Source organism: Netta rufina, assembly GCF_964035555.1.
Source record: "Netta rufina genome assembly, chromosome: 4".
Lineage (NCBI taxonomy): Eukaryota > Metazoa > Chordata > Aves > Anseriformes > Anatidae > Netta > Netta rufina.
Window position 1 is genome coordinate 815,990 of NC_140127.1, and position 14,491 is coordinate 830,480.

At 55.0% G+C, this 14,491-nt stretch overlaps 1 protein-coding gene across 1 annotated transcript; it reads left to right on the forward strand.

The window, feature by feature from the left end:
• The first annotated feature begins 8,936 nt into the window (after positions 1-8,936).
• Positions 8,937-10,905, forward strand: NKX6-1 (NK6 homeobox 1). Its single transcript, XM_084285536.1, has 3 exons — positions 8,937-9,775; positions 9,906-10,078; positions 10,146-10,905. Exons 1-3 carry the CDS (start codon positions 9,139-9,141, stop codon positions 10,395-10,397), a joined length of 1,062 nt encoding a protein of 353 aa, XP_084141662.1. The 5' UTR covers positions 8,937-9,138; the 3' UTR covers positions 10,398-10,905.
• The last annotated feature ends 3,586 nt before the right edge of the window (positions 10,906-14,491 follow it).

The following is a 14,491-nucleotide window of genomic DNA, read 5'->3' on the forward strand; positions in this document are numbered from 1 at the left end:
TTTTCTTTCCTCTGAATTAATGCAGTATGAGCTCTAATGCTGTCTTGCTGGTGTGAATGTTTGTTGACAGACAGCAACACTTTGCCAAGGCCTCCTGAATAGGATTGTCCATATTTGAGTAATTTTAATCCACTGACAGCACCACATTGTTCTTTTGGGTTTAGCTAACATGCTTAATAACCTCTTTACATTTGCTAGTGTGGCATAAAAGCATCATAGTCCCCAGTATTTGTGACTGAGTTACTTGCTTGGTGCTTACACACTTGAACTTTATAAAGTAGGATACTTGTATGTCAAACAAACAAACAACAACAACAACAAAACATAACAAAACGGAACAAACTGGCCACAGTATTTCCAAATTAAGCACCAAAGTCTGAGAAACACTGCCTATTGACCACTATGCAAAATCTGTCTGGTAACACCTTTACCCACTGTGGCCTTCTGTTTGGTCCAGGTGGCGGTGCACTGCACAATTACATGGGTATTCTTGATCTCTCCTCCATACCATAATTCCTGGGATGCTATTTCTTGCTCCCAAACGATGCTTCAGACGTGTTGGGTGTCTGGCAAGCTGCTGCTGTTTTTGAATGTGCTTGCTGCGGCCACCTGAACACGCCATGTGTTTGGACATTCCCTTTCTGTGTGACGTCACGTGCACCGCAGGCTGCGTAATCCATGCAGATTTGGTCTTTAATGCAAACATCTGTTGGGCATACTGTAACTTACCAGCCAGGAATGCTGCACTGGGCTCGCCACACTGCTGGCAGGGCTGCCTCCTGCAAACAGAGAAGGGGAAAGACAGGGGTGAGGTGATGGGAAGCAGTGTGAAGGAGCTGCAGCAGGGTGGAGACTGAGGAGGTGGTTGGGGGCAGTTGTAGGCTGGTAGGGAAGGGACTTGGGGCACAGCCTGCAGATACCTGCCAGAGAAGCTGGCCCATGAAATGTAGCACGGATGGAAAGAGCTGTTTTCTGCTGAGTTCAGCCTAAAGCTTTTGGAGAAAGTTCACTCTTTATGTGTTTTTGGTAGGCCAGCTTCATCTTCTCAGCCTCTGCTCAGGCACACAGCTTTTCTTCGTGTAGCCAAGCACTGGGGGCACAGCCTCTCTCAGCACGTGGTGAGCAGCCAGCACCACTTCTGTTTGCAGCAGACACACTGCCTCCTGTGCTGGGTAGCAGCCCAGGCCCTGTTTCCAGCAGTGTTTTGCCTCTTTCTTACACCAGGGGAATAACAGTTCTACAGTTCTGGCAGCAGCTTCTCCCACCCTCTGGCCAGCATGGCACTTCCACATGAACTGGTTACCGTTTGCTGGATTTGCAGAGCACCAAGCACAGCTCACGCTTGTCTGTGCTCTCTGGCACTTGATTTTGTCCTGTCCTTCTCATCCTCCTTTCCCAATGCTTTACGCCATCTCATTTATTTGAACTTCAGTACTGCCTTCCCTCTTACTTTTCAGTTCATAGGAAAGGCTGATGCAGGGTATGAGGAGGCATATCAGCATTAATTTTCAGCAGTTTGTGAAATATCACCCTCTTTTGCCAGCGATATCATCTTATTACCTTATCTCAAGGGACAGAGAGAGCCTTATGGCATGCTCAGAGTGTATATTATAAGTGGCAAGCAGTCGGCAGGATGCAACTAAGGCAAATGATAAAAAATGACAAAAACTCCTGATCTGGAAAGGCGGCCCTGTGAAGTCCTGGTTTGCTGTCATTTTGCTGTGGCAATCCTCAGATCTATGCACTTTCTGTGCTTCACAACGGTGCTCCTACACATGCACTTCTGGGAGTTTCCTGGCAGTAATCTTCCACTGGCATAGTCATAAAAAGACACTAGCAATTATTAACCAGTTATGCCTTTGCTATCTTTGTCACCTTTCTCCAGACCCTGTGAAATGGAACCACACTATACAGGACTCTGAGCTGTTTACTAGGAGGATACGGACTGAGACAAGTGCCTCGCCCCAAACAGCCATGAAAACACAATGCAAACTACAAAGACAGAGACCTGAGGCTCTTCTGTGTTAAGCTGCCAGGATTGGGGTAGAAAGCCCCTCAGCAAATCCTGACTAATGACTCATGTCATTACACCACAGCACTCCTGCTCCTGACCTCACTTCTATGCCCTGGAAGTCACCAGCACACAGGGACAACTGGCTGCAAGCCGTCTGCCTCTTTGCCTTACCTTCTGGAGTTCTGGAGAGGCAGTTGTGGGAAAGCGCTCCATCCTGAAAAGAACTTCTGCAGGGAGCCCCACCTGCAAAGCAGGCTGGGGAAGCAAGCACCGATCAGGCCTTGCTCTGAGCTGAGGGGGGAGGAGGAGCGGGCCCCCTCCAAAGGATGGGGTGCAGCTGGGACAGCACTGGCTCTGCCCCCAAAGTTTTCCAGCTCCCTCGGGGGCAGCTGGTCCTCAGGCAGGAAGAGTGAGAGCTAGATGTGGATAGAGGGCCACCATGCCAAATGGGTTTCTACCACTTCTGCTGTCATGCAGGACAGCTGTCCACATACCTGCAGCCTGCACTGCAGAGCCCAGACAAGAGGAGTCAAGAACTGTACTTTCCAGCTCATGAACTCTCTGATGCAGTGCTTTTTCCATGCAATTGCAAAGTAAAGGCACCACCTGAGACCCACCATTTGCCAGCACAAGAAGACTCTCTTTCAGCCAGCTGCTGTACCCACATGCTCAGACGGTGCTTTCTGTATGGCATCCCTCATGGCACCACGACAGCTAACCAAAGCTGTCAGTGGCAGAAGCTATCTCGCAACAGGAAGGCATTGATAACCTGTGTGCAGGTACCTTGGGCATGGTATTCCAGCCACGGCATTCCTTGCTGCCCTCTCCTGAGCACCACGAGCAGCTCGTGCCATCGGCAGAACATGACTGCTACTGACACCAGTGGTGATGAGAAATTAGAAGGAAAGGATGAAGGTGAAGAGAAGCAGGAGCCCGTAGAGGTCACCAAGAAATGTGTACAAAATAGCAGATTTCTCTGCACGGCAGGGCACAGAAGTGTATTGTATCCCAGGAACTGTTGGCAATGCCACTGCAAACTGAGGTGGGCTAGGAAAGTGCTCCTTCTGGCAACAGGCTTTTTAGTACAGGAGAAAACACAAAACATGGAACAACCCTTCTCTGCTAAGATCTGTCTTATTACAGAGCAATCAGAACATCTGTCTCCCTGCCTCCCTTGGCAGCTCCCAAGCCCCCCAGAGTTCTCTCTGCCTTCCCCATCACACCTCTGCAGCACGGGTCTGGCCTCCATAACAAAAGTTGCCACAGCCGTTGAGGATGATATGGTGCCCCGGGGTCTGCAGGGCTGGATAGTGCCCCATGTCACAGGGACAAGAGCAGCAGCTGCCTCCTGCAACTCCAGCAAGGTGTGGGGAAGCGATGCTGCACCCCTGCCGCCCCTGCCCTGGCCAGGAGCAAGAGCTCTTGCCCCTTGCCTTGTGGCACAGCAGCTTCTGCTGGCACAGGGCAGGAGAATCACCTTGTGCACTAATAGAGCTGCATCCTCCGTTAAATCCTCCCTTGCATGCAGGGTACAGAGGTAGTAGTAGATGTCTGCACGATGCACTATGTACAACATCCTGTGATGTAACATATCCCCTTTACAGTAGCCTTTCTGGGGAAAAATTGCTGCACTCCAGTAAAGATGTGGCCCGATGGGAGCCGAACAGAGTGGGAAGAGAGGCAGTGGGGTGCCGGAGCTGGAGCGCGGCCAGGCAGAAGAATTAACTACGTTATTGTTGCAAAAAGCACCCTGGGACCTCTAACGACCACAAGCGGTCAGGAGCCGGCTCTCACAGCTCACCTCCAGACCAGAGATGATTTATAACACCAAGGGGGAAGTAAAAGCTTTACCAGAGCAGTCCGTGCGCAGCACACATTAAAGGCAAGGAAAACGCAGGACTCTCAACTCGGAAAACCAGAGACGGAAGCACACGAGCCAAGAGGAGAGCGGCTGGTGACAGCTCGCTAGGTGGAGCTGCGAGAACAAGGACGGGGCAGCAGCCCCGCAGCCCCACGGAGCCGGGGGTGTCCTCCAGCCACTGGAAGCAGCTGGTGCTGCTTAACGAAGGAAGCACAATCTTTTCTTAAAAAATAACAAAAAACAACGCACACAGAAGTAACCTTACAGAGTCTGCTGCTGCGACTAATTTTTTTTTATTATTATTATTTTTTTTGCTTTAGCTTGAATGTTCAAATCAATGCAGCCCCGTCAGCCTTCGATGTGATGGAAAATGATGAAATAAGATTTTATAAAAATCATACAAATATGCACATAATGATAGCTGCTGCCGCCACTTCCTCTCACCCCCCCCCCCCCCCCCCTCCCGTTTAGATAATCAATTTAACGATTTCCAGTTCCCTGACACCGGACAACCCTGTGCCAACAATTTCTAAGCAGAGTGCTCTCTGCTGATTTCCATGGGGGCTGTGTAAAGATCGATGCCCAGAGATGGCCTACTGTACACTCGTTTTCCTCTCAGAGTGAAACAAACTGCACAATAGCTCCAGCAATGCCAGTTAAATTTCCATACAGTTTTGTTGTTAATGTGAATCCAAAGTACAGTCAGACATTAGTTTTCACCCTGATGCGTACCTGGTAATCTGCATGGAGGCAGCACAGACATGAACTCCAGAGCTGTGTCCAGACCCGTGGGGAGTGGTGGTGGGGAACATGCCTGGGGGGTGGCTGGCCCGCGGGGGGACACCCGGTGCCTCCTGTAGGGCCTGTGTTGGTGCCTCCATCCTCTACCTGTGCCTTGCATGCATGCTTGCCATGTGACTGGATGTTCTGCACAATGAACTGCAGTGCAAAGCAACCAAAATTGACTTGGGAACACAGCAGCTGGACAAAGAGAAATGGCAGAGATCGAATACTAGGGCTCTTACACACATGGCCCATGATGCATATGAGTCTGCATGACTGTTACCTGCAGGTTTCTGCAGTGGTTTCCTAGGCCAGTACCAATACAGTGTTTATTTATTTATTTACTTTTTATTGTTGTTGTTAATACATAACTGTTTTTCATAATAAATTTACAAAACCATTGTTTGTACTGAGGCTTCGCTTTGGCTTGCTTTTGAGCAAAGCTCAAAGCTCAAAGTAGCTGAGGCTACTTTGGCTTGCTTTTAGGGGGCCAGATGATAAATGAGGACCAGGCACAATCACCAATCCAGAGCACTGCTCCAGCCGAGCCCCATTGTCTGGGCCTAACCCTCTGCGTGCACCCCGTCCCCGTTAGGGTCCCCAGTGCCACCTGGATGCAGAGCGGGTCACTCCAATGTGACCATGCTGTGGGTCACCGTGGGCACAGCCAGCAGCAGCCCCTGGCTGCGCTCTCTACTTTCAGTGAACAGAGAGGACGAGCCATGGCACCTGCAAGCCCACCAAGGGAAAGAAGTTTTCTGTGTACCCCGCAGTGCCTGGGCACCCAGTTGCTAGCTGCGCTGCCCAGTGGCACCGGGCAGGAGCACACAAACAGGAGAGTGCCAAGAAACCCTTCATATGCTGCGGACTGAGGACACAGCTTCTCTTTTAATCCTAGCTTCTTGGCTTTCCCCCAGCAGGGATCAGTCCGGACCAACGATAACAAACAAAAAGTAAAAGTAACTATTCTGCTGCAGCACCACACATTTTCCACACTCCAGAAAGGAGAAAAACATTTTGCACGACTCAGGAGTTGTAAATATATTTCTGCACCACGTTTAAGAAAAGAAACACTGAGGCAGCGGCTGCCATGAAGGAACCCCCAGGGACATGCTGCTCCTTGCACGCTTGTCGCAAATGGAGCAGGTTCTGCTTCCTCTCGATCTCACCAAAACCTCGGCCTCCGGTGCAAATTCCTGCCACCGTTATTCTGGATGCGCTTCGGCACAAATGGGAGCACTGCTCCGGCCGCGATGCGGGGAGCACGGCGCCACAGCAGCAAAGCAACAGTGAGGCGTCCTCGGGAGTGACACGGAACCCCGGGAAGGGCACAGGTCTCAGAATCTGTCCCCGGCTGGCAGCGTGAGGCTGCTGCCCACAGAACCGACCCCGGCGCGGTCGGGCTGAGCGAGTAATGCAGAGCGGTGTCGCTCTGAGGCCGGCGTCTCCACCAAGCCCCCCGGCTGTCCTCGGCACGGAGGAGAGTCAGAGAGGGCTGTACTTCGGGAAGCCCAAACGCTTGCTGCCCCCGTGGTAAGAAAGAAACGGGGGCGTCCGTGCCGCGTACGGTGCTCCCCAGAGGTCTGCACCCGAGCACGGCGCCTCCCGAGCTGTGCGGCACCGCCGCCGCATCGCCCCCTGAGCCCCCCACCAGCCCCCAGGGCCAGCCCTCGGGGGGCCGTTCAGGCCGAAAGACTCAAAGGAGAAGGTCTCCTGGGGGTGCCGGTGCAGCCCGCGGGGACATTTCCCCGAGGGGGCCCGCAGCCGGGTCACCATGCAGCGACGCCTTTCGCTTGGGCTGCCGCCGGAGCCGGGCGCGCCGGGGCAAGGCTGCAGACGGTACCTCTGACCGGTACCGAAAGTGCCGGCTCCCGAAACGTTTTCTGGCCGGCTTTGCCTCGGTTTTATCGCCCAGTGAGAGAGGACTCAGAGGGTGGCGTTTCGTGCGTGGAATTTTAATTATAATTTTATTGTATTTTAGTGTATTATTGGCTTACAGTTTTGTAGTCTTACAAGAAATTTCTGTTTCCACATCTCCATTAAACGTCTGATTCATTTTCTTGGCTCCGGTAATACTTCACTAAAGAATCACTGTTCCGCATTAGATAAATATAAGACCGAGTGTGATTGACCTATTAACTATTTTTAATTAGCTTTTACTGTTCCTCAACTATCCCGTGTTTCTGAAGAAGCAGAAAGAGAATGAGAGTACCCCCGTGTCACAGAGCTAGCCCACGGACCCAGGTTATTCGCCAGACTTGGCAGAAGTCTGCTGCAGAGAATCTTACAACATCACAATTCTTCTGCTCTAGCGGATGTCATAATGGACACATTTGCAGCTTGAATTATGGGCGAGAGTGAACATTTTTCAATCTTTATAGCATTTTTATGCTCTGCCTTCCTTTTTGGTAATCAGATCTTGATTAAGAGTTGGAATTAGCACCCAGAAGAACATTAGGATTTCCTGGCTCAGCTCCTCTCCCCAGCCTAGGGCGGACAGCAAACGACTCGGCTCCTTTTCAGCGTTGCTACAACAAAACGGCCTCGAAGTCCCCGTCCATCTCTTGCAGAAAGTAGCCGGCCACTCGCTCGCACCGGGTCACACACGGTACCGGCGGTGTACTTTATCTGCTGAACAAAGCAACGACTCCGCGCAGCATCCGCTCCCTCCTGGCGTGCGGCACCCCTCAGGCACCTGCACTCGCGACCGGCACCGCAGGAAAACAGCAAATGACCGAGCCCAGCCGTGCCGTGCCGTGCCAAGCCGTGCCGTGCCAGGAGAGGGGTCCCTGCCCGGCGGGACGGCCGCTGCTCCAGCCGCGGCGCCTCCGTCCTCCCCTTTCCTCCCTCTCCCTGCCGCCGCCTTGCCCCGCTCCGCTCACCGCCCCTGCCCCTGCCCCTGCCCCTGCCCCGTCTCTCGGCAGGCCCCAGGGGCTGGAGGCAGCGGGAGGGAGGCCCCGCCGAGGGGAGGCCACGCCGCGGGCAGAAGGCGGCCGCCGCTCCGGCCCCACTCCGAGTGGCCGGGACCGGGCACGGGGGGAGAAACGAAAACACCAGGGAGAAATTTAAAGAAGGCAGAGGAAAGGATTTCAAAAGAGAAAAAAAAAAAGTAAAGGCAAGAAGAAGAGGGAAAAAAAAAAAAAAGGAAGGAAAATGTAAAACCAGAAAGAAACGAAAAAAGACAAGGAAACAGACAAAGACTAAAAAAGTGTAAAGGAAAAAGTGAAAAGTGTAAAGGAAAGACAAACGTAGAGAAAAGAAAAAGCCCAAAAAACAGAAAAAAGGGAAAGGAAGGAAAAAGGAAAAAAGGAAAACGGAAAGAGAAACGAAAATAAAAAGGAAAACGAAAGAAAAGTAAAAAATAAAAAAAGAAAAAGACAAATAAAAGAATAGGAAAAAATGAAAGGAAAAGAAAAAACGAAAAGGAAAAATAAAGGAAAACGGAAAAGAAAACGGAAAAAAATAACGAAAATGAAAGGAAAAAAAATGAAACGAAAAAGTAAAAAAGAAAAAGGCAAAGGAATAAAGAAAGGGAAAGAAAAAAATAAAAGGAAAATGGAAAAAAAAGGATAAGAAAATGAAAAAAGAAAATGAAATTAAAAGAAAAAAGAAAACGAAAAGGAAAAAGAATAGAAGGCAAAAGACAACGAAAAGGAAAAAGAATAGAAGGCAAAAGAAAACGAAAAGGAAAAAGTAAAAGGGAAAGAAAAATAAAAGAACAAAAAACGAAAAGAAGGAAGAGGAAAAGGAAAAGAAGGAAAAAAATCGAGGAGAAGAGAAGAGAAGAGAAGAGAAGAGAAGAGAAGAGAAGAGAAGAGAAGAGAAGAGAAGAGAAGAGAAGAGAAGAGAAGAGAAGAGAAGAGAAGAGAAGAGAAGAGAAGAGAAGGGGAAGAGAAGGGGAAGAGAAGGGGAAGAGAGGAGAGGAGGAGAAGAGAGGAGAGGAGGAGAAGAGGGGAGAAGAAGAGGGGAGCAGCAGGGCCGGCAGAGCCGCCACGGGCTGTCAGGGCGGAGCGCACGGCGGCCCCGTCCCGGCCCGTCCCGGCCCGTCCCGGCAGGGCCCGGTGGGCAGGTCCGGCCGCCGCCCCGCCCCCGCCCGCCGCCGCCGCCGCCGCGCCCGCTGCCGGCCGTGCCCCCGTAAAGGAGGCAGGGAGCGGGGCGGCGCGGCAGTGCGCCCCGAGCCGCACCCGCAGCACCGCGCCGAGCCGAGCCGAGCCGAGCCGGGCCGGGCCGGGCCGGGGGCGGGCGGGAGGGAGGGATGCGGGGCGCCGAGGAGGACGAGGGGGCGGCGGGCAGGGCCCCCGCGGCGCCTTGAGCCGCGCTCCGCCGGCGCACACCCTGCGGCGCGGCCCCGATGCCCGGCGGGGCGGCGCTGGGGCGCGGAGCTCCCCGCTAGGGGCGGCGGGCGGCCCGGGCTGGATGCCGGCCACCGGGGCCCCGCGGCGCTAGGTCCGGCCGCGGCTGCGGCCGGGGCGGCGCGGGGATGCTGGCGCTGGGGCAGGCGGACGGCGCGCCCCGGCAGGGCGCCTTCCTGCTGGGCAGCCCGCCGCTGGCCGCCCTGCACAGCATGGCCGAGATGAAGGCGCCGCTGTACCCCGCGTACCCGCTGCCCGCCGGGCCCGCCTCTTCGGCCTCCGCTTCGTCCGCCTCGCCGGCCTCCGCCTCGCCCTCACCGCCGCTCGGCTCGCCCGGCCTCAAGGCGCCGGGCGTGGGCCCCGGCCCCGGCCCCGGCCCCGGCCCCGGCCCCGGGGGGCTCCCGGCGCCGCCGCAGCTCTCAGCCGCCACGCCGCACGGCATCAACGACATCCTGAGCCGGCCCTCGGTGCCCCTGCCGGGCGCCGCGCTCTCATCCGCCGCGCCCTCTGCATCGTCGGCGGCGCCCGCCGGACTGCTGGCCGGGCTGCCCCGCTTCGGCAGCCTCAGCCCTCCCCCGCCGCCGCCGCCTCCGCCGCCGCCGCCCGCCCTCTACTTCAGCCCCGCCGCCGCCGCCGCCGCCGCCGCCGTGGCCGCCGGGCGCTACCCAAAGCCGCTGGCCGAGTTGCCGGGCCGCACGCCCATCTTCTGGCCCGGCGTGGTGCAGGGGCCACCCTGGAGGGACGCCCGCCTGGCCTGTGCGCCCCGTAAGTACCGCACCCCGACCCCGACCCCCGGCCCCCAGCCCCGCACCCTGGTCCCGCTGCCGGTCCTGCTCCCGGCCCCGCGTTAACGCCGCGCCCCCGCGCGTGCCTCTCTCTCCTCTCGCCCCGCCAGACCAAGGCTCGATTTTGCTGGATAAGGACGGGAAGAGAAAACATACCCGACCCACTTTTTCTGGCCAGCAGATTTTCGCCCTGGAGAAGACGTTCGAGCAGACCAAGTACCTGGCGGGCCCGGAGCGCGCCCGGCTGGCCTACTCGCTGGGAATGACCGAGAGCCAGGTCAAGGTGAGGCGGGCGGGGGGCGCCTGGGGGGGTCCGGGTTAGGGTGCCGGGGCTGAGGCGGTGGCTGCAGGTCTGGTTCCAGAACCGGCGCACCAAGTGGCGGAAGAAGCACGCGGCCGAGATGGCGACGGCCAAGAAGAAGCAGGACTCGGAGACGGAGCGGCTGAAGGACGCCTCGGAGAACGAGGAGGAGGATGACGACTACAACAAGCCGCTGGACCCCAACTCGGACGACGAGAAGATCGCGCAGCTGCTCAAGAAACACAAGCCGGGCGGCGGGGGGCTGCTGCCGCCCCCGTCCGAGGGGGAGGCTTCGGCCTAGCCCCGCGCCCGCCACCGATCTCGGAGATGTACAGATTATTTTTGTAGACTCTGCGCGCCCCGTGGCCGGCGGGAGGCCGGGGGCAGAGCACGGAGGACTGCGACTATCCAGGCGCCGAGCGGCACGGAGGGGAGCGGCGGGGCTGCCCGGGTGCCACGGTGTCTCGGTGTCCTTGGGTCCCGGCCCCGCCGGGGGTCGGCTCCTGGCGAGCAGAGCGCTCCCGGCCCCGGCGCGGCTCCGCTCCCTGGCGAGCAGCAGAGAGTGAAACGAAAAAAGGGAGAAGGGAGAAGCCAGCGCGTGGACAAGTAGCTGGTGCGAATCGTCACAACCACTTTCGGTCAAAATATAAAATTCATTTAGTTGCTGTAATTGAATTTAAGGTGTGTTTTGTTTTGTATCATACGGAATACTATAGAATGTAAATTGTTTGCTTTTTTTAAGCCGATAACGATGACATATCGTGATATAGCGTCTTAACATTTATTAATTTATATTAAAAAGATTCGGTTTGTAAAGAGAAGAGCCCCGTGCACGCCCCGTTCCGTGTAATGCACTTTCTGTTCCTGAGCCCACCCAGATAAAGCGATTAAACACGCACCCTGCCGCCGTCTGCTGCCTTCTCCCCTGGGGCCGGGCCGGGGACAGGGCCGGGGGTCGCGGGCAGTCGGGGGGAGCAGGATCCGAGGCTGCTCCTAGCTGCTGCGGCGCGGCCCCAGCAGGGGTGTGGGGCCAGAGGCGAATTGCTCGGGGGGTTCACCACCGGGTGCTCGGCTTCGTTCAGCCCGGGGGAATTGAAATTCCCGACCAGCCCCGGTGCCCGCGAATTGCAGCGACCATTGTAAGGCAGGGGCACAGCAGACAAACTACCCCACGACTGCACCGCGGGGGCACGGCGGGCAGCGGGCACCCACCGAAATTGCAGCAGGGCAGCAGATTGCCCCCGACCCTGCCCGGGACCGGACCGGGACCCCATCCTGCACCTCTCATCCCTCCCCCTCCCCCCCCCCCCCCCCACTATCCCGCGTTTAATGAGTCGCCCGCATCCTCATCACCCCAGCATGGTAATTGAGCAGATCTATTAACTTGTTACACTAGATTTGTTTAAAGAGACTATTACACAGTCATTTAATCAATTTGTTACACTGGAGGTCTTGACTTATGAGACACTTGCCGTATGATTCCTTAATGACTGAATTAATTTGTTTTAATAAAACCAACATTGTGTACAAGCGCATTTCAAGAAATGTAATTTTGGAGACGGAACAGTCCAATGCTTCATCTGATTAGGTCTTTTCCATGGTTTATCAAAGTCTGGAGTTGCCGTCATAAACTGCATGTATGGGGTATTTTTCTTTTTTATAGCGTCATTAATTTAATATGGATCATTAGTTCTTTATACACATGCATGTTCTGACAAATGTACCCAATGAATAATGCACCTAATGCGTTCGGGCTCAAATGCATCATGCTGTAAACAGAAACCGCTGCGGAACGAGCGGTGGCGGCGCAGACCCCGGAGCCCGCCCGGTGCAGGCGCTGAGGGGCCGTCGGGGTCCCGCGTTCACCCCCGGCCCACGGGAGCAGCCGCTGCAGCCGCTCAGCCCCGGGGGCTCGCCCGGAGGCAGCACCGTTACGCGGCGGGTCACCCGGCCGGTCCAAGGTCGCTTTAATTCTGGCTGGAGGTTAATTGGATCACTGCATTAAAGCAGGGATAGACTGCGCTCAGCTTGCCCCTAATGAGGACAGACAGGCTTTTTTTGTGTACCTCTTAACCGCTCCGTGCCCGATAGGGCTCCGGGGTACCTATTGGCAACGAAATTTCGCTGCCGGCTCCGCAGATCGAGGTGCGGCAGCTCCTCCGGCTTGGTGCCGGCAGAGCACAAGTGTGCGGTGCTGGGCCAGTGCTCCTTACTCTGTGCTGGGGGGGCTGCGCCCTCCAGCTTGCCCGGCCGTGCGAGGCCAGGTGGGGCGAGGCCAGGCGAGGTGCCGAGCCCCGGGTGCCACCACGGTGCCGGGGGACCAGCCCTGGCAGCCCGCAGCCCTCACCCCACCGCCGTGGGCACGGGTGCGCTCTGCGGGGTGCCCCGCTGCCCGGGAGCACAGTGCCCAGCCTGGAGAGCCTTGCTCAGCTCTCCAATGCCGACTCTTCCGACGACGTGTTGCAAACAGTCGGGGCAGAAGGGAGCACGGGCAGGGGCGCGTCACCCCCCGGAGGAGCAGCAGGGACCCCTGCCTCTGCGGGCAGCCCCGCGCCGGCTGCGCGTTGCTCTGGTGCGGACTCCTCTCTGGATGGAGCTGTTCAGCTGCTTGTCACTCACAGTGGCAGAGCCGAGCGGAGCCTCCGCACGTCCCTGCTTCCTAGAAAAGCAGCCGAGCTGCTGGGCATCCAGTTACATGACACTCCTACCCCGCAGCTCTCCCCGGACTGCCGCATAATTCCCAGCAGCAGCAGCAGCTTTCCCAGCTTCTCCTTCCGAGAAAGTTTTCCCAGACGAGACCTCCATCCACATTAGAGGGTATGGAGAAAGATCTCGCCTAACAGATATTTTCCTAGCAAAATTCGTTTTGTAAGGAAAATTCCAACTCAGTTCAATATCCATGTTTAAAACTCTGCCAGATGTCAGGCTGAAAATATGGGCTTGCACTGATTATCAGACTACAGATGAACCACACAGGGGGAATGGTCTGATTTAGGTTTCCAAAAATGCCATTGCACCGTAACACCGCCTGCACTGTACACGCTGTAAGTGGAGTTGTTTTCCCTGCTGCTCTGATCCCAGCCTCACCAGGAACACCGCCAGGCGTCAGTGCAGCAGGTGACTCGTCTGAGAGAGAAGTGAAAGACAGGCAACTTTAGAGCTGATGCACCAGACAGAACAACGAAAAACCTCAATTCCCTGAATTATTTCCCTATTAGCAGCAGGAAGCATGCATGGCACAATAGCACATACTGAGACAACGACAAAAGAAGCAGTTAGAAAACTGTCCCTTCTGTGAGTACTTCTCGATACCAGACACATCTGTTGAAATCGGGATCAGGTTTGTCAGCTGCTTGTGACTGGTGAGAGGGCTATGTTTGCTGGGTAATTTATTTATAATAAATAATACAACTTGCTCTGAGGACCCAGGCAGGTGCCTGCTTGCCGTGGCCAGAGAGCCCCTGACTGGATTCCCCCAGACACCTTCCTCCTTCTATCCACATCGTGCCTTCCATGGCAAGGAAAGTTCTCATGTCTGAGAGAATAACCATACATGTAAACTAAACCTTGACATATCCAGGCACATCCCTGTACACATCTTTATTTGAATAGCTGTTAATTGCCAGTGGTCCCCAAGGAGGCCACCAGGAAGAACGTTGGGAGCCCTGCTCATAACCCAGCCGAATACCTGGCTATTTAAGGTACTCTGGAGCTGCATGAATCAGAAAGAAAACAGCTCCCCCTACCCATTTTATTAGAAGGCAATAAAATCTGGTGGTGTCTCATTAAATTTAATGAGCCTTCATAAAATAACCATTATGCTGTGGAGGTAATGAAAAGAAGAACTATGGTGGTTAGTAAATAAACCAGCAAGGGTGATGCTTTTCCACGTCCCAGACACCTACCAGGTATCAAACAGGTACACAACTCTGGGTGAAAGATGTGATCTCAGATACCCTGCACCCACTGGCATCTTCTGTATCCATGTTGTGTTCTTTCTGTCCCCTCCTCCCCTATGGCATCAGTGCATTCGGTGCAGCGCCGTTTGTTTTCTCACTGCTAGGCTGCACTCCTGCGTGCAAAACAACAACCATGGGGGATGACAATTTCAAGGACTTGATGCAAATGCTCAGGGGTAGCCACAGATTCTGTGTCTCCCCTCTTCTGAAGTTTCTCTCACAGCAGCGATCACTTCTGAAACCATCGCTGCATAAGTTCCCTCACTTGGAACAAATAGGTGCCACCCCATTCTGCACATGCTTGTGTCACGGTGACAGATGAACTCAGATTTAAAATCATGGCCCAAATTCCAACTCTTACTTGCCCAGCTCACACATGCCCTGGAAATTGTGAAGTTTAGCTGATTATGGGATCAACTCCCCAGGGAGTTTATGA